Consider the following 27,360-nt stretch of genomic DNA (forward strand, 5'->3'; position numbering starts at 1 on the left):
CCAAAGGGGAATACGATACCAAATGACGCCTTCAGAAAGTCTTTTCTAAGTATCAGAGCTCCTCACACATGCGACTGCATGCCATGCCTCTCAAAAACAAGTGCGCCACACCGGCGCGAAAATGAGGCTCTGCTTATGCTTTGGGAAAGTCCCTAAGTAATAAGGTGTCTAATACAGTGCCTGCCGATATTCTTATATCAAAATACCCAGATAAAATGATTCCTCAAGGCTAAATATGTGTTAATTAATGAATCGATTTAGCCCAGAAAAGTCTACAGTCTTAATAAGCCCTTGTGAAGCCCTTATTTATGATCGTAATAAACATGGCTTACCGGATCCCATAGGGAAAATGACAGCTTCCAGCATTACATCGTCTTGTTAGAATGTGTCATACCTCAAGCAGCAAGAGACTGCATACTGTTCCCCCAACTGAAGTTAGTAGCTCTCAACAGTCCTGTGTGGAACAGCCATGGATTTTAGTTACGGTTGCTAAAATCATTTTCCTCATACAAACAGAAATCTTCATCTCTTTTCTGTTTCTGAGTAAATAGTACATACCAGCACTATTTCAAAATAACAAACTCTTGATTGAATAATAAAAACTACAGTTAAACACTAAAAAACTCTAAGCCATCTCCGTGGAGATGTTGCCTGTACAACGGCAAAGAGAATGACTGGGGTAGGCGGAGCCTAGGAGGGATCATGTGACCAGCTTTGCTGGGCTCTTTGCCATTTCCTGTTGGGGAGGAGAATATCCCACAAGTAAGGATGACGCCGTGGACCGGACACACCTATGTTGGAGAAAATGGCATCACAGATAAAATTATTAGCATGCTGGAGAAGAATAATAATATCATGAGAATCACGATCTGCTACTTGTTGCGCTAGAGTTTCCAACCAAAAAGTTGAAGCTGCAGCAACATCAGCCAATGATATAGCAGGTCTAAGAAGATTACCTGAACACAGATAAGCTTTTCTTAGAAAAGATTCAATTTTTCTATCTAAAGGATCCTTAAACGAGGTACCATCTGACGTAGGAATGGTAGTACGTTTAGCAAGGGTAGAAATAGCCCCATCAACTTTAGGGATTTTGTCCCAAAATTCTAACCTGTCAGGCGGAACAGGATATAATTGCTTAAAACGTTTAGAAGGAGTAAATGAATTACCCAATTTATCCCATTCTTTGGAAATCACTGCAGAAATAGCATTAGGAACAGGAAAAACTTCTGGAATAACCGCAGGAGCTTTAAAAACCTTATCCAAACGTATAGAATTAGTATCAAGAGGACTAGAATCCTCTATTTCTAAAGCAATTAGTACTTCTTTAAGTAAAGAGCGAATAAATTCCATCTTAAATAAATATGAAGATTTATCAGCATCAATCTCTGAGATAGAATCCTCTGAACCAGAAGAGTCCAAAGAATCAGAATGATGGTGTTCATTTAAAAATTCATCTGTAGAGAGAGAAGATTTAAAAGACTTTTTACGTTTACTAGAAGGAGAAATAACAGACAAAGCCTTCTTTATGGATTCAGAAACAAAATCTCTTATGTTATCAGGAACATTCTGCACCTTAGATGTTGAGGGAACTGCAACAGGCAATGGTACATTACTAAAGGAAATATTATCTGCTTTAACAAGTTTGTCATGACAATTATTACAAACAACAGCTGGAGGAATAGCTACCAAAAATTTACAGCAGATACACTTAGCTTTGGTAGATCCAGCAGGCAGTGATTTTCCTGTAGTATCTTCTGGCTCAGATGCAACGTGAGACATCTTGCAATATGTAAGAGAAAAAACAACATATAAAGCAAAATAGATCAAATTCCTTATAAGACAGTTTCAGGAATGGGAAAGAATGCCAAATATCAAGCTTCTAGCAACCAGAAGCAAATGAAAAATGAGACTGAAATAATGTGGAGACAAAAGCGACGCCCATATTTTTTAGCGCCAAATAAGACGCCCACATTATTTGGCGCCTAAATGCTTTTGGCGCCAAAAATGACGCCACATCCGGAACGCCGACATTTTTGGCGCAAAATAACGTAAAAAAATGACGTAACTTCCGGCGACACGTATGACGCCGGAAACGGAAAAGAATTTTTGCGCCAAAAAAGTCCGCGCCAAGAATGACGCAATAAAATGAAGCATTTTCAGCCCCCGCGAGCCTAACAGCCCACAGGGAAAAAAGTCAAATTTTTGAGGTAAGAAAAATATGATAATTCAATGCATAATCCCAAATATGAAACTGACTGTCTGAAAATAAGGAAAGTTGAACATTCTGAGTCAAGGCAAATAAATGTTTGAATACATATATTTAGAACTTTATAAATAAAGTGCCCAACCATAGCTTAGAGTGTCACAGAAAATAAGACTTACTTACCCCAGGACACTCATCTACATGTTTGTAGAAAGCCAAACCAGTACTGAAACGAGAATCAGTAGAGGTAATGGTAAATATAAGAGTATATCGTCGATCTGAAAAGGGAGGTAAGAGATGAATCTCTACGACCGATAACAGAGAACCTTATGAAATAGACCCCGTAGAAGGAGATCACTGCATTCAATAGGCAATACTCTCTTCACATCCCTCTGACATTCACTGCACGCTGAGAGGAAAACCGGGCTCCAACTTGCTGCGGAGCGCATATCAACGTAGAATCTAGCACAAACTTACTTCACCACCTCCCTTGGAGGCAAAGTTTGTAAAAACTGATTTGTGGGTGTGGTGAGGGGTGTATTTATAGGCATTTTAAGGTTTGGGAAACTTTGCCCCTCCTGGTAGGAATGTATATCCCATACGTCACTAGCTCATGGACTCTTGTTAATTACATGAAAGAAATTCTGTTTTCTCTTGTAAGGTGTATCCAGTCCACGGATTCATCCTTTACTTGTGGGAACCAATACCAAAGCTTTAGGACACGGATGAAGGGAGGGAACAAGACAGGTACCTTAAATTAAACGGAAGGCACCACTGCTTGCAAAACCTTTCTCCCAAAAATAGCCTCCGAAGAAGCAAAAGTATCGAATTTGTAAAATTTGGAAAAAGTATGCAGTGAAGACCAAGTCGCTGCCTTACAAATCTGTTCAACAGAACCCTCATTTTTAAAAGCCCATGTGGAAGCCACTGCTCTGGTAGAATGAGCAGTAATTCTTTCAGGAGGCTGCTGGCCAGCAGTCTCATAGGCCAAACGGATGATGCTTTTCAGCCAAAAGGAAAGAGAGGTAGCAGTCGCTTTCTGACCTCTCCTCTTACCAGAATAGATAACAAACAAGGAAGATGTTTGTCTGAAATCCTTAGTTGCTTGTAAATAAAACTTTAAAGTACAAACTACATCAAGATTGTGTAACAGACGTTCCTTCTTCGAAGAAGGATTAGGACACAGAGAAGGAACAACTATTTCCTGGTTAATATTCTTGTTAGAAACAACTTTAGGAAGAAAACCAGGCTTGGTACACAAAACTACCTTATCTGCGTGAAACACCAGGTAAGGTGAATCACACTGCAAAGCAGATAATTCTGAGACTCTTCGAGCAGAAGAGATAGCTACCAAAAACAAAACTTTCCAAGATAACAACTTAATATCTATGGAATGTAAAGGTTCAAACGGAACCCCTTGAAGAACTGAAAGAACTAGATTTAGACTGCATGGCGGAGCAGCGGGTTTATAAACAGGCTTGATTCTGACTAAAGCCTGAGTAAACGCTTGAACGTCTGGTACCTCTGCCAGACGCTTGTGTAAAAGGATAGACAGAGCAGATATCTGTCCTTTTAAGGAACTAGCTGACAATCCTTTCTCCAATCCTTCTTGGAGGAAAGACAATATCCTGGGAATACTAATCTTACTCCATGAGTATCCCCTGGATTCACACCAACAAAGATATTTCCACCATATCTTATGGTAGATTTTCCTGGTGACAGGCTTTCTAGCCTGAATCAGAGTATCTATAACTGACTCAGAGAAACCATGCTTTGATAGAATTAAGCGTTCAATCTCCATGCAGTCAGACGCAGAGAAATTAGATTTGGATGCTTGAACGGACCCTGTATTAGAAGATCCTGCCTCATTGGCAATGTCCATGGTGGGACAGATGACATGTCCACTAGGTCTGCATACCAAGTCCTGCATGGCCACGCAGGCGCTATCAGAAACACCGAAGCCTTCTACTGCTTGATTCTGGCGACCAGACGAGGGAGAAGAGGAAACTGTGGAAAAGCATAAGCCAGATTGAAGGACCAAGGCGCTGCTAGAGCATCTATCAATACCGCCTTGGGATCCCGGGACCTGGACCCGTAGAGAGGAAGTTTGGTGTTCTGACGGGACGCCATCAAATCCAACTCTGGAGTGCCCCATAGCTGAGTCAGCTGGGCAAATACCTCCGGGTGGAGTTCCCACTCCCCCGCGTGAAAAGTCTGACGACTTAGAAAATCCGCCTCCCAGTTGTCTACTCCTGGGATGTGAATTGCTGAGAGATGGCAGGAGTGACCCTCCGCCCACCTGATTATTTTGGTTACTTCCGTCATCGTTAGGGAACTCTTTGTTCCCCCCTGATGATTGACGTAAGCTACAGTCGTGATGTTGTCCAACTGAAATCTGATGAATTTGGCCGCAGCTAGTTGAGGCCATGCCTGAAGAGCGTTGAATATCGCCCTCAGTTCCAGAATATTTATCGGGAGAAGAGTTTCTTCCCGAGACCATAAGCCCTGAGCTTTCAGGGAGTCCCAGACCGCACCCCAGCCTAACAGACTGGCGTCGGTCGTTACAATGATCCACTCTGGCCTGCGGAAACATATTCCCTGAGACAGGTGATCCTGAGACAACCACCAGAGAAGAGAATCTCTGGTCTCCTGGTCCAACTGAATTTGAGGAGACAAATCTGCATAATTCCCATTCCACTGTTTGAGCATGCATAGTTGCAGTGGTCTGAGGTGTATCCGAGCAAAAGGGACTATGTCCATTGCTGCTACCATTAATCAGATTGTCTTCATGCACTGAGCTACAGATGGCCGGGGAATGGAATGAAGAGCTCGGCAAGTAGTTAAGAGTTTTAATTTTCTGACCTCTGTCAGAAATATTTTCATTTCTACCGAGTCTATTAGAGTCCCTAGGAAGGGAACCCTTGTGAGAAAGGAAAGAGAACTCTTTTTGATTTTCACCTTCCACCCATGAGACCTCAGAAAGGCCAATACAATCTCTGTGTGAGACTTGGCTCTTTGGAAAGACGGCGCCTGAATTAAGATGTCATCTAGGTAAGGCGCCACTGCTATGCCCCGCGGTCTTAGGACCACCAGGAGGGACCCTAGCACCTTTGTGAAAATTCTGGGAGCAGTGGCTAAGCCGAAGGGAAGAGCCACAAACTGGTAATGCTTGTCCAGAAAAGCGAACCTGAGAAACTGTTGATGATCTTTGTGGATAGGAATGTGTAGGTATGCATCTTTTAGATCCACGGTAGTCATATATTGACCTTCCTGGATCATTGGCAAGATTGTCCGAATGGTCTCCATTTTGAATGATGGGACTCTGAGGAATCTGTTTAGAATTTTTAGATCCAGGATGGGTCTGAAAGTTCCCTCTTTTTTGGGAACCACAAACAGGTTTGAGTAAAAACACAACCCTTGTTCCGTAATTGGAACTGGGTGGATCACTCCCATGGTATGTAGATCTTCTACACAGCGTAAAAACGCCTCTTTCTTTGTCTGATCTGTAGACAGACGAGAAATGTGGAATCTTCCCCTTGGAGGAGAGTCCTTGAATTCTAGAAGATATCTCTGGGATACAATCTCTAATGCCCAAGGATCATGTACATCTCTTGCCCAGGCCTGAGCGAAGAGAGAGAGAGTCTGCCCCCTACTAGATCCGGTCCCGGATCGGGGGCTACCCCTTCATGCTGTCTTGGTGGCAGCTGCAGGCTTTTTGGCCTGTTTACCCTTATTCCAGCCCTGGTAAGGTTTCCAGGTTGCCTTGGGCTGTGAAGCGTTACCCTCTTGCTTTGCAGCAGGAGAGGATGAAGCGGGGCCATTCCTGAAATTACGAAAGGAACAAAAATTAGCTTTGTTCTTTGTCTTAAAGGGCTTGTCCTGAGGGAGAGCATGGCCTTTTCCCCCGGTGATTTCTGAAATAATCTCTTTCAATTCAGGCCCGAAGAGGGTCTTTCCTTTGAAAGGGATGTTCAAAAGCTTGGATTTAGACAACACATCGGCCGACCAAAATGGCGAAACCTGAATATTTTGCCGCTAACTTAGCTATTTGGAAAGCGGCGTCAGTGATAAAAGAATTAGCTAGCTTTAGAGCCTTAATTCTATCCATAATTTCCTCATATGAGGTCTCCGTCTGGAGCGAGTCTTCCAGCACCTCAAACCAGAAAGCAGCTGCAGTAGTTACAGGAATAATGCAGGCAATATGTTGGAGAAGAAAACCTTGTTGAACAAAAATTTTCTTAAGTAAACTCTCTAATTTTTTATCCATAGGGTCTTTAAAAGCACAACTGTCTTCAATTGGTATGGTTGTGCGTTTAGCAAGTGAAGAAACAGCCCCCTCCACCTTAGGGACCGTCTACCACGAGTCCCGCATGGGGTCAGATATGGGGAACATTTTCTTAAAAACAGCAGGGGGAACAAAGGGGACACCTGGTCTATCCCACTCCCTAGTAACGATATCCGCAATCCTCTTAGGGACCGGAAACGCATCAGTGTAAACAGGGACCTCTAGGTACTTGTCCATTTTACACAATTTCTCTGGTACCACCAAAGGGTCACAGTCATCCAGAGTAGCTAATACCTCCCTGAGCAAAACGCGGAGGTGTTCTAGTTTAAATTTAAAAGCCAATGTATCTGAATCTGTCTGAGGAGGAACCCTTCCTGAATCAGAGACTTCTCCCTCAGACATCAAATCCCTCGCTCCCACTTCAGAGCATTGTGAGGGTATATCAGATACAGCTACCAAAGCGTCAGAATGCTCATAATCTGTTCTTAAAATGGAGCTATCACGCTTTGCAGGTAACACGGGCAGTTTAGATAAGAAAGTTGCAAGAGAGTTATCCATGACTGCCGCTAAGTCTTGTAATGTAAAAGGGTTAGACGCACTAGAGGTACTAGGCGTCGCTTGAGCGGGCGTAACTGGTTGTGACACTTGGGGAGAGGCAGACGGGCTACCCTCGTTACCTTCAGTCTGAGAATCATCTTGGGCCACATTCTTAAGTGCAACAATATGATCTGTAAAGTGTATAGACATATCAGTACAAGGACACATTCTGAGAGGGGGTTCCACCATGGCTTCTAAACACATTGAACAAGGATTTTCCTTGGTGTCAGACATGTTTAACAGACTAGTAGTATACACAAACAGGCTTGGAAATCACTTTAATCAAATCAAAAACACAATTTGAAAAAACGTTACTGTGCCTTTAAGAGATAAAAAAGGCACACAATTTTGCAAAACAGTGATAAATGCAGTAATCCTTTTGAAATTTTCACAGTATGTACCTAAAGCCTTAGTAAAATTGCACCACTAGTAGCAAAACGATTAACCCCTTAATGCCCAAACCGGAGCAGCCTAAAGCCAACACCCGGTTAAAATTACTACAGCACCTTGCCACAGCACTGCTGTGGCCCTACCTGCCCTTAGGGACCAGATTTGGGGGAATATAGCTTCCTTTAGGCCCTCAAACAGCAGCAGGACCCTCCATGTGAAGCAGCATGAACTTCTATGTAATTCTAACTGCGCATCTGAGGTGCAAAATTAGGCCCCTCCCACTCTACTCCGGAGCTGTGAGGCCTAAGAAATCACTCCAAAGTGAATAAAAAATAGCCATGTGGGTAATAACCCCAGAAAGAACCCAAAAGGACTTTCAAAGTGTCTTTTTTCCTAAGAAAACAATCGATTGCCCTGAATTAGTGTCAACAAGCATAATTAGCCCTGTTATGTAAGCATTCAATTCCTTACTAAGTCTCTGAACATAGCTTACCCTCCCCTCATGGGGATATTGTCAGTCTCTTCTAGCATTATCTCAGTCTTGTCTAGAAATAAATGACTGAACATACCTTATTGCAGTTCCCCTGCAAACTGTTCCCCCCAACTGAAGTTTTCTGGTACTCCTCAGTCCTGTGTGGGAACAGCAGTGGATTTTAGTTACAACATGCTAAAATCATTTTCCTCTCAGCAGAAATCTTCATCCTTTTTCTGCTAGAGAGTAAATAGTACAAACCGGTACCATTTAAAATAAACTTTTGATTGAAGATAATAAAAACTACAATTCTAACACCACATTCACTTTACCCTCCCGAGAGAGACCCTAGTGCTTAGAGCCGGCAAAGAGAATGACTGGGGGGTGGAGCTAGAGGGGGAGCTATATGGACAGCTCTGCTGTGTGCTCTCTTTGCCACTTCCTGTAGGGAAGGAGAATATCCCACAAGTAAAGGATGAATCCGTGGACTGGATTCACCTTACAAGAGAAACACCAAGCAACTGAACAGTAAGGTTAATCCAGCAGTCACATAACTAGCACTGAACTGATATTTTCCCATCTCCGGACTAGAAGGATTTCCTATTTATAACCCCTAATTACAGCTCTGTCTATAACCAGTTGGGAACGAGGATCTCACCATGCTAGTGATGGTGACAGATTCACTTCCAGCAGCCATGGCTTCAGGTTCTTATCGATCAGCACATCAAACCCGTACAGCTCTGAAAGCAAAGGCAGCAATGAAGGCGGATGGAGAAATGAATAAGGAGTTCCCCAGGTCCTTTCCCACCTGCTAATGAATGCTCAAGGGTTTGTGGGGGAAACAATTGAATTACGTAAATTGTATTGTACATCAAAGGCTCTTTCTGCACAGCAGCTATGTACATTATAAAATGTCACCTAACAGTCCTATAACACATTACTAACAGCATATGCACAGTGAGCCAACAACTATATATATGTGCACGTCGTTATGTGTTTAGCGGCGTCTGGCCGGCATGTTGTACGTGTATATTAGTATCTGGCTGGCACATCGTTATGTGTATAGCGGCGTCTGGCCGGCATGTTGTACCTGTATATCGGTGTCTGGCCAGGATGTCGTTATGTGTATAGCGGCGTCTGGCCGGCATGTTGTACCTGTATATTGGTGTCTGGCTGGCATGTTGTACCTGTATATCGGTGTCTGGCCAGGATGTCGTTATGTGTATAGCGGCATCTGGACGGCATGTTGTACATATATATCGGTGTCTGGCCAGGATGTCGCTATATGTATAGTGGCGTCTGGCCGGCATGTTATACGTGTATAGAGGTGTCTGGCCGGCATGTTATACGTATATAGAGGTGTCTGGCCGGCATGTTGTACCTGTATATTGGTGTCTGGCCAGGATGTTGTTATGTGTATAGCGGTGTCTGGCCGGCATGTTGTTATGTGTATAGCGGTGTCTGGCCGGCATGTTGTACGTGTATAGCGGTGTCAGGCCGGCATGTTGTACGTGTATAGCGGTGTCAGGCCGGCATGTTGTACGTGTATAGAGGTGTCTGGCCGGCATGTTGTACGTGTATAGAGGTGTCTGGTCGGCATGTTGTACGTGTATAGAGGTGTCTGGCCGGCATGTTGTACGTGTATAGAGGTGTCTGGCCGGCATGTTATACGTATATAGATGTGTCTGGCTGGCATGTTATACGTTTATAGAGGTGTCTGGCCAGGATGTCGTTATGTGTATAGCGGCGTCTGGCCGGAATGTTGTACCTGTATATCGGTGTCTGGCCAGGATGTCGTTATGTGTATAGCGGTGTCTGGCCGGCATGTTATACGTGTATAGAGGTGTCTGACTGGCATGTGGTACGTGTATAGTGGTGTCTGGGCGGCATGTTGTACGTGTATAGCGGTGTCAGGCCGGCATGTTGTATGTGTATAGCGGTGTCTGGCTGGTATGTTATACGTATATGGCGGTGTCTGGCTGGCATGTTATACGTATATAGAGGTGTCTGGCTGGCATGTTATACGTATATAGAGGTGTCTGGCCGGCATGTTGTATGTGTATAGAGGTGTCTGACCGGCATGTTATACGTATATAGCGGTGTCTGGCTGGCATGTTATACGTATATAGAGGTGTCTGGCTGGCATGTTATACGTATATAGAGGTGTCTGGCCGGCATGTTGTATGAGTATAGAGGTGTCTGACCGGCATGTTATACGTATATAAAGGTGTCCGACCGGCATGTTGTATGTGTATAGAGGTGTCTGATCGGCATGTTGTATGTGTAGGAAGGTTGGTGGCCTACAAGGGCGGTGAGTGGCCGGCACATTGTTATGTGTAGGGAGGTGAGTGGCCGGCATGTTACGTGTAGGAAGGTGAGTGGCCGGCATGTTACGTGTAGGAAGGTGAGTGGCCGGCATGTTACGTGTAGGAAGGTGAGTGGCCGTTATGTTTGTGCTCAGGATATGCCGCCCCTGCCTGTACAGAACACCACAACTCACCAAAGCAGTTTCCTCTGTGTGCAATAAGGGAGTTACAGGCAGCAGCTATAGCGTGTTCCCCAGAAATAATGGTCTTGATGATTAGATCCTCCACCTGGGACATGAGGGCTGAAAGACAGGGGCAGAGGTGAGGGTGGTACACATCAGACAGGGGCAGAGGTGAGGGTGGTACACATCAGACAGGGGCAGAGGTGAGGGTGGTACACATCAGACAGGGGCAGAGGTGAGGGTGGTACACATCAGACAGGGGCAGAGGTGAGGGTGGTACACATCAGACAGGGGCAGAGGTGAGGGTGGTACACATCAGACAGGGGCAGAGGTGAGGGTGGTACACATCAGACAGGGGCAGAGGTGAGGGTGGTACACATCAGACAGGGGCAGAGATGAGGGTGGTACACATCAGACAGGGGCAGAGATGAGGGTGGTACACATCAGACAGGGGCAGAGGTGAGGGTGGTACACATCAGACAGGGGCAGAGGTGAGGGTGGTACACATCAGACAGGGGCAGAGGTGAGGGTGGTACACATCAGACAGGGGCAGAGGTGAGGGTGGTACACATCAGACAGGGGCAGAGGTGAGGGTGGTACACATCAGACAGGGGCAGAGGTGAGGGTGGTACACATCAGACAGGGGCAGAGGTGAGGGTGGTACACATCAGACAGGGGCAGAGGTGAGGGTGGTACACATCAGACAGGGGCAGAGGTGTGGGTGGTACACATCAGACAGGGGCAGAGGTGTGGGTGGTACACATCAGACAGGGGCAGAGGTGTGGGTGGTACACATCAGACAGGGGCAGAGGTGAGGGTGGTACACATCAGACAGGGGCAGAGGTGAGGGTGGTACACATCAGACAGGGGCAGAGGTGAGGGTGGTACACATCAGACAGGGGCAGAGGTGAGGGTGGTACACATCAGACAGGGGCAGAGGTGAGGGTGGTACACATCAGACAGGGGCAGAGGTGAGGGTGGTACACATCAGACAGGGGCAGAGGTGAGGGTGGTACACATCAGACAGGGGCAGAGGTGTGGGTGGTACACATCAGACAGGGGCAGAGGTGTGGGTGGTACACATCAGACAGGGGCAGAGGTGAGGGTGGTACACATCAGACAGGGGCAGAGGTGTGGGTGGTACACATCAGACAGGGGCAGAGGTGAGGGTGGTACACATCAGACAGGGGCAGAGGTGAGGGTGGTACACATCAGACAGGGGCAGAGGTGAGGGTGGTACACATCAGACAGGGGCAGAGGTGAGGGTGGTACACATCAGACAGGGGCAGAGGTGAGGGTGGTACACATCAGACAGGGGCAGAGGTGAGGGTGGTACACATCAGACAGGGGCAGAGGTGAGGGTGGTACACATCAGACAGGGGCAGAGGTGAGGGTGGTACACATCAGACAGGGGCAGAGGTGAGGGTGGTACACATCAGACAGGGGCAGAGGTGAGGGTGGTACACATCAGACAGGGGAGAAAGCAGAGTGAATGAAGAACAATATCAGCCATAAAAAAGACTCTGGACATGCAGAAGGGAAGGCAATAAAAAGATGTAACCAGGGCTATGTTCTGACCAGCTTCCCCATCACCCCTTCTGCTCTCAGTGGTCCCTCCCTGCACATACCGGCTGTATCAATGCCATCTTCCTTTAAATATCGCAACATGGCGCTCATGCTCCACTTGTTCCCATAATCCTCTACTTCAGGGTCATCACATCTTAAAGAGAAGTAGGTTAGTGTCTATAAATACACTAAATATGAGCTTAGGACACACGCAGTCATTACCTCACATAATCGCCACTCTTCTTGTTCACACTGTAGTTGGTCAGGTGCATGAACTGATTCTTGAAGTTTTTAGAGATCTGCTCATAACGCACAGTTGCAAACCTTGTGTAAACGAGAGGGAAAGGTCAGCAAACATATGAAGGTGGGTTTTGGTATAAGGTTGGTATAGAAAAATTCAAAACATTCACCCATACACACAAATACACATGCGCACATACACGCACGCACACGCTGCATTAAGGAGGAAGACAGTACACATTGTGCGCTGAGGAGTGCACGCACACATACACATGCACGCACACATACACATGCACACACATACACATGCGCGCACATATACACATGCGCGCACATATACACATGCGCGCACATATACACATGCGCACATATACACATGCACGCACACACACATGCGCGCACATATACACATGCACGCACACATACACATGCACGCACATATACACATGCACGCACACATACACATGCACGCACATATACACATGCACACACATACACATGCACGCACACATACACATGCACACACATACACATGCGCACACATACACATGCGCACACATACACATGCGCACACATATACACATGCTGCATTAAGGACAAAGACAGTACACATTGTGCGCTGATGAGTGCACGCACACATACACATGCACACATATACACATGCACACACATACACATGCGCGCACACATACACATGCTGCATTAAGGACAAAGACAGTACACATTGTGCAAAGATGAGTGCACGCACACATACACATGCACGCACACATACACATGCTGCATTAAGGAGGAAGACAGTACACATTGTGCGCTGATGAGTGCACGCACACATACACATGCACGCACACATACACATGCACGCACACATACACATGCGCCCACACGTTGCATTAAGGAGGAAGACAGTACACATTGTGCGCTGAGGAGTGCACGCACACATACACATGCACACACATACACATGCGCGCACATATACACATGTGCGCACATACACATACATACACATGCGCGCACACATACACATGCGCGCACACACACACACACACACAAACTCACACACATGCTGCATTAAGGAGGAAGACTGTACACATTGTGCGCTGATGAGTGCACGCACACATACACATGCGCGCACACATACACATGCACGCACATACACATGCGCGCACACATACACATGCTGCATTAAGGACAAAGACAGTACACATTGTGCGCTGATGAGTGCACGCACACATACACATGCACACACATACACATGCTGCATTAAGGAGGAAGACTGTACACATTGTGCGCTGATGAGTGCACGCACACATACACATGCACGCACACATACACATGCACACACATACACATGCGCGCACACATACGCGCACACATACACATGCACGCACACATACACATACACATGCACGCACACATACACATGCGCGCACACATACACATGCGCGCACACATACACATGCGCGCACACATACACATGCGCGCACACATACACATGCTGCATTAAGGACAAAGACAGTACACATTGTGCGCTGATGAATGCGCGCACACATACACATGCACGCACACATACACATGCACACACATACACACACATACACGCACACATACACATGCGCGCACACGTTGCATTAAGGAGGAAGACAGTACACATTGTGCGCTGAGGAGTGCACGCACACATACACATGCGCGCACACATACACATGCGCGCACACATACACATGCACGCACATACACATGCGCGCACACATACACATGCTGCATTAAGGACAAAGACAGTACACATTGTGCGCTGATGAATGCGCGCACACATACACATGCACGCACACATACACATGCACACACATACACATGCACACACATACACATGCTGCATTAAGGACAAAGACAGTACACATTGTGCGCTGATGAATGCGCGCACACATACACATGCGCGCACACATACACACACATGCTGCATTAAGGAGGAAGACAGTACACATTGTGCGCTGAGGAGGGCACGCACACATACACATGCGCGCACACATACAAACTCACACACATGCTGCATTAGGGAGGATGACAGTACACTGTGTGCTGATGAGTGCACGCACACATACACATGCGCGCACACATACACACTCACACACATGCTGCATTAAGGACAAAGACAGTACACATTGTGCAAAGATGAGTGCACGCACACATACACATGCGCGCACACATACACACACATGCTGCATTAAGGAGGAAGACAGTATACATTGTGCGCTGAGGAGTGCACGCACACATACACATGCGCGCACACACACACATGCTGCATTAGGGAGGATGACAGTACACTGTGTGCTGATGAGTGCACGCACACATACACATGCGCGCACACATACACACTCACACATATGCTGCATTAAGGAGGAAGACAGTACACATTGTGCAAAGATGAGTGCACGCACACATACACATGCGCGCACACATACACACACATGCTGCATTAAGGAGGAAGACAGTACACATTGTGCAAAGATGAGTGCACGCACACATACACATGCGCGCACACATACACACACATGCTGCATTAAGGACAAAGACAGTACACATTGTGCGCTGATGAGTGCACGCACACATACACATGCGTGCACACACACACACGCTGTATTAGGGAGGATGACAGTACACTGTGTGCTGATGAGTGCACGCACACATACACATGCGCGCACACATACACACTCACACACATGCTGCATTAAGGACAAAGACAGTACACATTGTGCGCTGATGAGTGCACGCAGACATACACATGCGTGCACACATACACACACGCGCATACATACACATGCGCGCACACATACACATGCACACACATACACACATACACACATGCTGCATTAAGGACAAAGACAGTACACATTGTGCAAAGATGAGTGCACGCACACAAACACATGGGCGCATACGCTGCATTAAGGAGGAAGACAGTACACATTGTGCGCTGATGAGTGCACGCACACATACAAATGCGCGCACACATACACACTCACACAAATGCTGCATTAGGGAGGAAGACAGTACACGTTGTGCGCTGATGAGTGCACATACACATACGAACACACACATGCTGCATTAGGGAGGATGACAGTACACATTGTGTGCTGATGAGTGCACGCAAACATACACATGAGCGCACACGCTGCATTAAGGAGGAAAACAGTACATATTGTGTGCTGATGAGTGCACGCACACATACACATGCGCGCACACATACACACGCTGCATTAAGGAGGAAGACAGTACACACTGTGCGCTGATGAGTGCACCCACACATACACATGCACACACGCACACGCACATGCACACACATGCACATGCTGCATTCTGCATTAGGGAGGATGACAGTACACATTGTGCGCTGATGAGTGCACCCACACATACACATGCACACACACACACACACACGCACACGCACACACATACACATGCTGCATTCTGCATTAGGGAGGATGACAGTACACATTGTGCGCTGATGAGTGCGCACACACATACACGCTGCATTAACCTTTTAACGCCGTTATGCCGTTCCATTCCGTCATAATTACACTGGGCTTTAGAGCCGTTATGACGGAATAGAACGGCATAACGGTTTTCAGCTCCTGTGCCCCCTCCGTTATTTTGTTTGTTGTGGATCCGGTTGGGGGATGTGCCTAGCACCTCTGGCACTCCCCCAGGATCCAATCAGCATGGAGGGGGTGTATCGATTGTCCCCTGTAACACTGTAGCAGCCAATGAGTGGAATCATTGGCTGTTACAAGTGTATCCGCTTCCTCTCTGCTCTCAGTGCGATCTGAGAGAGAGAGGAAGACAGTTTAGTGTTGGTGTGTGCTGCAGAAAGCTAGAGAGGGAGAAAAAATATAGTTACAAACAATATATATATTTTTTTTGCTGCTGATCACAGAGCTGCTACTGTGATCAGCCTAATATAACTTGCTTAGCCTGTTAGGGCTTTGATCAGTGTTGATCAAAAGCGTTGGGGGTTTATTTGTGGGGGTTACAAATATATATATATATTGTTTTTGCTGCTGATCACTGAGCTGCTACTGTGATCAGCCTAATATCACAGTGATCAGCCTGTCAGGGCTTTGATCAGTGCCCAAAAGTTTATTTGTGGGGATCTAGTTATTATTAACCCCTTCCCTGCTGTTCCCAATCACTACCCTTCCCAGTTCCTTTTTTTTTTTAGTTTATAAAAAAAAAAAAAAAAAAAAAAATATATATAAAGAAAAAATCATAATTTAAAAAAAAAAAAAAAAAAAGGGAATAGGGTGGGTGGGAATAGGTGGGTGGTAATTGGGAGGTGGTAATTGGGGTGGTTTAGTGGGATTTTGGGGAAGGTGAAGTGGTAATTGGTGGTGGTGAAGTGGTACTTTGTACTGAAAAAAATCCCTTATGGCACGCTATTCAGCAGAAGAGGCTTATGCCATTCTTGCCGCAGATTCAGGGAGTGAAACCCTCTCTGCTCTGTCTGACAGCGCAACCCTTACGGCATCAGATATAGAGCCCCTGAGTGATACATCTGATGCTGGTGCTCCCTGCCCGCCACCTAAAAGGAGGCGTCGCACAAATGACCAAAATTGGATACCCCCAAATTTCACTGCCCCAGAAATGCCAGAATTTACTGAGACTCCTGGCATAACAAGTGATGTTCCAGTATGTGAGCCAATAAACTATATGTCACTGATTCTGACAGATGCTATGTTTGAGCATATAGTTGCTCAAACAAATTTATATGCCAGCCAGTATCTGTCCAAAAATCCCCAATCTCTGTATGTCAGAAAAAATACCTGGCATCCCACTGACATACCAGAGATTAAAAAGTTTTGGGCCCTGACATTAATAATGGGGATTGTGAAGAAACCCAGCATTCGTTCATACTGGAGCCAGAACCCCATCCTGGCTACCCCTCTTTTTCCAGGGGTTATGAAGAGGGACAGATATGAACAATTGCTGCGGTTTCTCCATTTTAATGATAATACCAAGTGCCCCCCCAAAAATGACCCCCTGCATGACAGGTTATATAAACTAAGGCCCCTGATAAGCCACCTGTCCCAAAAATTTAAAGAAGTTTACATACCTGAGCAGGACATTTGCATTGATGAGTCCCTCATGAAATTTAAGGGGAGATTGCTTTTCAAGCAATATATACCATCCAAGAGGTCCCGCTATGGGGTAAAATTTTATAAGCTCTGTGAATGCAGTACTGGGTATACCTGGGCATTTCGCATCTACCAGGGAAAGGATAGCCACTTGGATCCACCTGGCTGCCCAGATTCAGTTGGCACAAGTGGGAAAATTGTGTGGGATCTCCTACTACCCCTGCTAAATAAAGGGTACCATTTGTGGCTCGATAATTTTTACACCAGCACAGAGCTATTAAAATTTTTGTTTTATTTTGAAACCGTGGCCTGTGGCACAACAAGAAAAAATCGCAAAGGTTTCCCCCAGAAGCTGACATATGGAAAAAAAAGTAGGGGCACAACGTCAGCTTTACGCCACAATGAGCTACTGGCCCTTCGGTACACTGATAAAAAAGATGTGTACATGCTCTCCACAATGCACGATGAAGCTACAGTGCCAGTGTCTGTGAAGGGAAGATCTGCACAGATCCGAAAGCCAAAGTGCATTGTGGAGTACAACAAAAACATGGGGGGGGTAGATTTAGCTGACCGGTGCCTGCAGCCATATCTAATTCAAAGAAAAACTAGAACTTGGTACAAAAAAGTAGCCTTTTATATTATGCAGATCGCAGTATATAATGCATATGTGCTGTACAAAAAAACAGGCACAGGGAAAACTTATACTTTTTTGGAATTTGTGTTAAATGTAACATCTGATATTTTGTTTAACCAGACCCCTAATCCTCCCACTGTTCAATCTGAAAATGTTGAGCGACTCTGTGGCAGGCATTTTCCCACTAGGATCCCCCCCACTGCCTGCAAATTAACACCCCAGAAAAGATGCAGAGTCTGCTATAAAAAAGGAGGGAGGAGGGATTCTAGTTACCATTGCCCTGACTGCCCCTCTCAACCTGGCCTCTGTATCACTGATTGCTTTCGAATATATCACACAGAGTTAAACTTTTAATTTGAAAGCAATCTGTATGTGTTCCTAATTTATTTTATTTTATTATTCTGTATTCCTAACTTCATAAATCCCCTGACCTTGTCCTGTCCCTTTATATGTTAAGCCCATCCACTCTAAGGCCATTATAAGTTATACAAAACAACTAAAATACTCCTTTTAGAATATCCTGAGTTATCTACTTTTGCAAATGGTATGTCATGAGGGGGGTAATTTTCATTCCTGGGCTGCCATACTGTCTCAAAGGCAACATAGGGCCAGAAAATCAATGTGCCAAATTTCTATGCAGACCCTATATTGGGCCCTGTAACTTCCTAAAACCACATAAAACCTGTGCATAGGGGGTATTGTTGCACTCATGGGAGATCACTGAACACAGATATGGGTGTATTATAGCAGTAAAAAATATAATGATGTTGATCTAAATAGAAAACATGCAAAGTCTGTGTGAAAAAAGCAAATAAAAAAATATGACCACTAAATTTGACCAGGTTTTGTGACTAAGTGGCTACAAAAAAAGACTAAACATAGTCCTTTTTTAATACCCTGGGTTGTCTACTTTTGCAAATGGTATGCCATGGTGGGGTAATTTTCATTCCTGCGCTGCCATACTGTCTCAAAGGCAACAAAGGTCCATAAAATCAATATGCCCAATTTCCATGCAAATTGGCAGACCCTATATTGGGCACTGTAACTTCCTAAAACCACATAAAACCTGTACATAGGGGGTATTGTTGTACTCATGGGACATCGCTGAACACAAAGATGGGTGTATTATAGCAGTAAAACATAAAAGGATGATATAAACAGCAAAAAGGCAGTGTTTTTGTGATAAACTAAAACTGAAATATGAACATTACCTTTGGCCAGATGTTGTGACTAAGTGGCTACAAACAAAGACTAAACATAGTCCTTTTTCAATACCCTGGGTTGTCTACTTTTATAAATGGTATGCCACGATGGGGTAATTTTCATTCCTGGGCTGCTATAATGTCTCAAAGAGGACAAAGGCCCATAAAATGAATGTGCCAATTTTCTATGTAAATGGGCAGATCCCATATTTGGCCCTGTAACATCTGTAAACCCCATAAAACCTGTACATGGGGGGTACTGTTTTACTCTTAGGACATTGACAAACACAAATATGTGTGTTTTATATCAGCAAAACATAAAAGGTTGATGACAGAAACAGCCAAAGGGCAGTGTTTGTGCAAAAAACGCATACAAAAAAAAAGGAGCACTACATTTGGCCAGGTGTTGTGACTAAGGGGCTTCACAAAAATATGTGACATGGGCCTTTTGAAATACCCTAGGGTGTCTTCTTTTGAAAATGGTATGCCATGATGGGGTAATTTTCATTCCTGGGCTGCTATAATGTCTCAAAGAGGACATAGGCACAGAAAATTAAGGTGCCAAATTTCCATGCATAAAAACTGAAATGGGCAGACCCCATATTTGGCCCTGTAACTTCTGTAAACCCCATAAAACCTGTACATGGGGGGTACTGTTTTACTCGTAGGACCTTGACAAACACTAATATGTGTGTTTTATAGCAGCAAAACATAAAAGGTTGATGACAGAGACAGCCAAAGTGCAGTGTTTGTGCAAAAAACGCATGCAAAAAAAATCACCATTACATTTGGCCAGGTGTTGTGACTAAGGGGCTTCACAAAAATATGTGACATGGGCCTTTTGAAATACCCTAGGGTGTCTTCTTTTGAAAATGGTATGCCATGATGGGGTAATTTTCATTCCTGGGCTGCTATAACGTCTTAAAGAGGACATAGGCACAGAAAATTAAGGTGCCAAATTTCCATGCATAAAAACTGAAATGGGCAGACCCCATATTTGGCCCTGTAACTTCTGTAAACCCCATAAAACCTGTACATGGGGGGTACTGTTTTACTCGTAGGACCTTGACAAACACTAATATGTGTGTTTTATAGCTGCAAAACATAAAAGGTTGATGACAGAGACAGCCAAAGTGCAGTGTTTGTGCAAAAAACGCATGCAAAAAAAATCACCATTACATTTGGCCAGGTGTTGTGACTAAGGGGCTTCACAAAAATATGTGACATGGGCCTTTTGAAATACCCTAGGGTGTCTTCTTTTGAAAATGGTATGCCATGATGGGGTAATTTTCATTCCTGGGCTGCTATAACGTCTTAAAGAGGACATAGGCACAGAAAATTAAGGTGCCAAATTTCCATGCATAAAAACTGAAATGGGCAGACCCCATATTTGGCCCTGTAACTTCTGTAAACCCCATAAAACCTGTACATGGGGGGTACTGTTTTACTCGTAGGACCTTGACAAACACTAATATGTGTGTTTTATAGCTGCAAAACATAAAAGGTTGATGACAGAGACAGCCAAAGTGCAGTGTTTGTGCAAAAAACGCATGCAAAAAAAATCACCATTACATTTGGCCAGGTGTTGTGACTAAGGGGCTTCACAAAAATATGTGACATGGGCCTTTTGAAATACCCTAGGGTGTCTTCTTTTGAAAATGGTATGCCATGATGGGGTAATTTTCATTCCTGGGCTGCTATAACGTCTTAAAGAGGACATAGGCACAGAAAATTAAGGTGCCAAATTTCCATGCATAAAAACTGAAATGGGCAGACCCCATATTTGGCCCTGTAACTTCTGTAAACCCCATAAAACCTGTACATGGGGGGTACTGTTTTACTCGTAGGACCTTGACAAACACTAATATGTGTGTTTTATAGCAGCAAAACATAAAAGGTTGATGACAGAGACAGCCAAAGTGCAGTGTTTGTGCAAAAAACGCATGCAAAAAAAATCACCATTACATTTGGCCAGGTGTTGTGACTAAGGGGCTTCACAAAAATATGTGACATGGGCCTTTTGAAATACCCTAGGGTGTCTTCTTTTGAAAATGGTATGCCATGATGGGGTAATTTTCATTCCTGGGCTGCTATAACGTCTAAAAGAGGACATAGGCACAGAAAATTAAGGTGCCAAATTTCCATGCATAAAAACTGAAATGGGCAGACCCCATATTTGGCCCTGTAACTTCTGTAAACCCCATAAAACCTGTACATGGGGGGTACTGTTTTACTCGTAGGACCTTGACAAACACTAATATGTGTGTTTTATAGCAGCAAAACATAAAAGGTTGATGACAGAGACAGCCAAAGTGCAGTGTTTGTGCAAAAAACGCATGCAAAAAAAATCACCATTACATTTGGCCAGGTGTTGTGACTAAGGGGCTTCACAAAAATATGTGACATGGGCCTTTTGGAATACCCTAGGGTGTCTTCTTTTGAAAATGGTATGCCATGATGGGGTAATTTTCATTCCTGGGCTGCTATAATGTCTCAAAGAGGACATAGGCACAGAAAATTAAGGTGCCAAATTTCCATGCATAAAAACTGAAATGGGCAGACCCCATATTTGGCCCAGTAACTCCTGTAAACCCCGTGAAACCTGTACATGGGGGGTACTGTTGTACTCGTAGGACATTGACAAACACAAATATGTGTGTTTTATAGCAGTAAAACATAAAAGCTTGATGACAGAAACAGCCAAAGTGCAGTGTTTGTGTAAAAAACGCATACAACAAAAATGACCACTACATTTGGCCAGGTGTTGTGACTAAGGGGCTTCACAAAAAGACGTGACATGGCCCTTTTGGAATACCCTAGGGTGTCTACTTTTGTAAATGGTATGCCATGATGGGGTCATTTTCATTCCTGGGCTGCTATAATGTATGAAAGGCAACTTAAGCCCAGAAAATGAATGTGCCAGATTTCTATGTAAATGGGTAGGCCGTATGTTGGGCCTTGTAAATTCCAGAAAACTCAGAAAACCTGTACATGGGGGGTATCGTTATACTCATGGGACATCGCTTAACACAAGTATGGGTGTTTTATTGCAGTAACATATATCAGGATGATGATATTCACAATAAAATCATTTGGAAAGCTTCAAATTTCTTAATTTCTCACACTTACTTTGATTTTTTTTATATAAAATTATAGTTGAGAAATAAATCTTTTATGCCAAAAGAAAGCCCTATCTGTCCTCTAAAAAACAATATATAATTAGTGTGGGTGCACTTAATGTGAAAGGGGTAAATTATGGTTGAAAAGACATATAGCTGAAATTCAAGGTTTCGTTTACGTTCAGAACTTGAACAATTGCCTATGTCATGAAAGGGTTAAGGAGGAAAACAGTACATATTGTGTGCTGATGAGTGCACGCACACATACACATGCGCGCACACATACACACGCTGCATTAAGGAGGAAGACAGTACACACTGTGCGCTGATGAGTGCACCCACACATACACATGCACACACACACACACACATGCACACACTGCATTCTGCATTAGGGAGGATGACAGTACACATTGTGCGCTGATGAGTACATACACACACATTCACATGCGTGCACAGATGCACATACATGCTGCATTAGGGAGAAAGACAGTACACATTGTGCGCTGATGAGTGCACACACAAATACACATGCACACACACACGCACACACATACACATGCACACACACATGCTGCATTAGGGAGGAAGACAGTACACGTTGCGCGCCGATGAGTGTGAAGCTTTTAACTTCAAACTGAAAGCTCTCTGGTGAAAGAACAGAGCGTCTGGCAATAATACATGGTCCAATTACACGAATCGCTTTTGCTTTAGCGTAAAGGTTAGAGCGTGTATTACAAGTTGAAAGTATTAAGTTTACGGATGAGTAAAACCCAACACACTTAGCTTATCACAGCACAGCAAAGGACTTAGCTTATCGCCCCGTAGACTTCAATGGAGAGCGCAGAAGAAGAAAAAATCGAACACTTTATGCTTGCGGGCTAACCCAACAGGAGTTAATATTTCACATTCCAATGTTCTTCACGTACACGAATATGTTATTTTTATTGTAAATACAAATTTTTATCTGTATATACCTATACCTGTATATATATATATATATATATATATATATTCCTATAGATAAATAGGTATAGATATGTATTTTACATTATCATATATATATATATATATATATATATATATATATATATATATATAAACTTTTCATGTAGAGAAGCGGCACACACAGGTCTTAGTAAACATAAATTTTATTGATTCATAAATTCAGTCAACGTTTCGGTCCTCCCAGGGACCTTTGTCAAGACTGTTCTCCGTGTAAGACTGAACTAAGCAGTCAGCTTCTACCTTTCTACCATAGAGTGCACCCAGGCATTTCAACAAACAGTGAGTGCTTGGATCCCAAAACCAGCTATATATATTATATATATATTTAATAATTAAAATGACATCTTTTTCTATGTGAAGAACATAGGAATGTAAAATGTGTAACGTGCTTCGGGTATAGTGCTTTATGTCTAACGCTGTATCAGGTTAGAGCCCATGAAGAATTATACATCTTAAAGTGCGTTCTTAAATTATAATATATATATATATATATATATATATATTGTGTGAGGCAGGAGCACTCTCACAAACAGTTTAATTAAATGCCAGGATGCTAGAGTAGGGTTTCAGATATAGCAGGCAGTAAACAGCACTCTCTGGTCTTGAAAAACAATAGATTTATTCAGTGACGTTTCAGGGAATACACCCAGGGTCTGATGAAGGGGTGTATTCCCCGAAACGTCACTGAATAAATCTATTGTTTTTCAAGACCAGAGAGTGCTGTTTACTGCCTGCTATATAACATAATTTATGTAAGAACTTACCTGATAAATTCATTTCTTTCATATTAGCAAGAGTCCATGAGCTAGTGACGTATGGGATATACATTCCTACCAGGAGGGGCAAAGTTTCCCAAACCTCAAAATGCCTATAAATACACCCCTCACCACACCCACAAATCAGTTTAACGCATAGCCAAGAAGTGGGGTGATAAGAAAAAAGTGCGAAAGCATAAAAAAAACAAGGAATTGGAATAATTGTGCTTTATACAAAAAAATCATAACCACCACAAAAAAGGGTGGGCCTCATGGACTCTTGCTAATATGAAAGAAATTAATTTATCAGTTAAGTTCTTACATAAAACATAATTTATGCTTACCTGATAAATTCCTTTCTCCTGTAGTGTAGTCAGTCCACGGGTCATCCATTACTTATGGGATATTAACTCCTCCCTAACAGGAAGTGCAAGAGGATCACCCAAGCAGAGCTGCTATATAGCTCCTCCCCTCTACGTCACACCCAGTCATTCGACCGAAAACCAAACGAGAAAGGAGAAACTATAGGGTGCAGTGGTGACTGGAGTATAATTTAAAATTTAGACCTGCCATAAAAAACAGGGCAGGCCGTGGACTGACTACACTACAGGAGAAAGGAATTTATCAGGTAAGCATAAATTATGTTTTCTCCTGTTAAGTGTAGTCAATCCACGGGTCATCCATTACTTATGGGATACCAATACCAAAGCTAAAGTACACGGATGACGGGAGGGACAGGCAGGATCTTTACACGGAAGGAACCACTGCCTGAAGAACCTTTCTCCCAAAAACAGCCTCAGAAGAAGCAAAAGTGTCAAATTTGTAAAATTTGGAAAAAGTATGAAGAGAAGACCAAGTTGCAGCCTTGCAAATCTGTTCAACAGAGGCCTCATTCTTAAAGGCCCACGTGGAAGCCACAGCTCTCGTAGAATGAGCTGTAATTCTTTCAGGAGGCTGCTGTCCAGCAGTCTCATAGGCTAAACGTATTATGCTACGAAGCCAGAAAGAGAGAGAGGTAGCAGATGCTTTTTGACCTCTCCTCTGTCCAGAATAAACGACAAACAGGGAAGAAGTTTGGCGAAAATCTTTAGTTGCCTGTAAATAAAATTTCAGGGCACGGACTACGTCTAGATTGTGCAGAAGTCGTTCCTTCTTTGAAGAAGGGTTAGGGCACAATGATGGAACAACAATCTCTTGATTGATATTCTTGTTAGTGACTACCTTAGGTAAGAACCCAGGTTTAGTACGCAGAACTACCTTGTCTGAATGAAAAATCAGATAAGGAGAATCACAATGTAAGGCCGATAACTCAGAGACTCTACGAACCGAGGAAATAGCCATTAAAAACAGAACTTTCCAAGATAACAGCTTGATATCAATGGAATGAAGGGGTTCAAACGGAACACCCTGTAAAACGTTAAGAACTAAGTTTAAGCTCCACGGTGGAGCAACAGTCTTAAACACAGGCTTAATCCTGGCCAAAGCCTGACAAAAAGCCTGAACGTCTGGAACTTCTGACAGACGTTTGTGTAAAAGGATGGACAGAGCTGAGATCTGTCCCTTTAAAGAACTTGCAGATAAACCCTTTTCTAAACCTTCTTGTAGAAAAGACAATATCATAGGAATCCTAACCTTACTCCATGAGTAACTCTTGGATTCGCACCAGTGTAAATATTTACGCCATATCTTATGGTAAATTTTCCTGGTAACAGGTTTCCTAGCCTGTATTAAGGTATCAATTACTGACTCCGAAAATCCACGCTTTGATAAAATCAAGCGTTCAATCTCCATGCAGTCAGCTTCAGAGAAATTAGATTTTGATGTTTGAAAGGACCCTGAATTAGAAGGTCCTGTCTCAGAGGCAGCGACCAAGGTGGACAGGATGACATGTCCACTAGATCTGCATACCAGGTCCTGCGTGGCCACGCAGGCGCTATTAGAATCACCGATGCTTTCTCCTGTTTGATCCTGGCAATCAATCGAGGAAGCATCGGGAAGGGTGGAAACACATAAGCCATGTTGAAGACCCAAGGTGCTGTCAGAGCATCTATCAGCGCCGCTCCCGGGTCCCTGGACCTGGATCCGTAACAAGGAAGTTTGGCGTTCTGGCGAGACGCCATGAGATCCAGATCTGGTTTGCCCCAACGTCGAAGTATTTGGGCAAAGACCTCCGGATGAAGTTCCCACTCCCCCGGATGAAAAGTCTGGCGACTTAGGAAATCCGCCTCCCAGTTCTCCACGCCTGGGATGTGAATCGCTGACAGGTGGCAAGAGTGAGACTCTGCCCAGCGAATAATCTTTGAGACTTCCATCATCGCTAGGGAACTCCTTGTCCCTCCCTGATGATTGATGTAAGCCACAGTCGTGATGTTGTCCGACTGAAACCTGATGAACCTCAGAGTTGCTAACTGAGGCCAAGTCAGAAGGGCATTGAGAACTGCTCTCAATTCCAGAATGTTTATTGGAAGGAGACTCTCCTCCTGAGTCCATGATCCCTGAGCCTTCAGGGAATTCCAGACAGCGCCCCAACCTAAAAGGCTGGCGTCTGTTGTTACAATTGTCCAGTCTGGCCTGCTGAAGGGCATCCCCCTGGACAGATGCGGCCGAGAAAGCCACCATAGAAGAGAATCTCTGGTCTCTTGATCCAGATTCAGCATAGGGGACAAATCTGAGTAATCCCCATTCCACTGACTTAGCATGCACAATTGCAGTGGTCTGAGATGCAGGCGTGCAAAAGGTACTATGTCCATTGCCGCTACCATTAAGCCGATTACCTCCATGCATTGAGCCACTGACGGGTGTTGAATGGAATGAAGGACACGGCAAGCATTTAGAAGTTTTGTTAACCTGTCCTCTGTCAGGTAAATTTTCATTTCTACAGAATCTATAAGAGTCACCAAGAAGGGAACTCTTGTGAGTGGTAATAGAGAACTCTTTTCTTCGTTCACTTTCCACCCATGCGACCTTAGAAATGCCAGTACTAACTCTGTATGAGACTTGGCAGTTTGGAAACTTGACGCTTGTATCAGAATGTCGTCTAGGTACGGAGCTACCGATATTCCTCGCGGTCTTAGTACCGCCAGAAGAGAGCCCAGAACCTTTGTAAAGATTCTTGGAGCCGTAGCTAACCCGAAGGGAAGAGCTACAAACTGGTAATGCCTGTCTAGGAAGGCAAACCTTAGATACCGGTAATGATCCTTGTGAATCGGTATGTGAAGGTAGGCATCCTTTAAATCCACTGTGGTCATGTACTGACCCCTTTGGATCATGGGTAAGAT

At 44.2% G+C, this 27,360-nt stretch overlaps 1 protein-coding gene across 1 annotated transcript in view; it reads right to left on the reverse strand.

Annotated features, from left to right (window-relative positions):
• TTLL5 (tubulin tyrosine ligase like 5) overlaps positions 1-12,482 on the reverse strand; it is a 273,384-nt gene extending 260,902 nt beyond the window's left edge. Inside the window, exons 1-5 of the mRNA XM_053697018.1 lie at positions 12,442-12,482; positions 12,224-12,325; positions 12,064-12,155; positions 10,448-10,555; positions 8,606-8,687 (exon numbers count right to left, since the gene is read on the reverse strand). Of these exons, the coding sequence (XP_053552993.1) occupies positions 8,606-8,687; positions 10,448-10,555; positions 12,064-12,155; positions 12,224-12,325; positions 12,442-12,482 (425 nt within the window). The remainder of the gene's footprint in view (positions 1-8,605; positions 8,688-10,447; positions 10,556-12,063; positions 12,156-12,223; positions 12,326-12,441) is intronic.
• Positions 12,483-27,360: the final 14,878 nt, after the last annotated feature.

Source organism: Bombina bombina, chromosome 1 (assembly GCF_027579735.1).
Source record: "Bombina bombina isolate aBomBom1 chromosome 1, aBomBom1.pri, whole genome shotgun sequence".
In the NCBI taxonomy this organism is placed as follows: domain Eukaryota; kingdom Metazoa; phylum Chordata; class Amphibia; order Anura; family Bombinatoridae; genus Bombina; species Bombina bombina.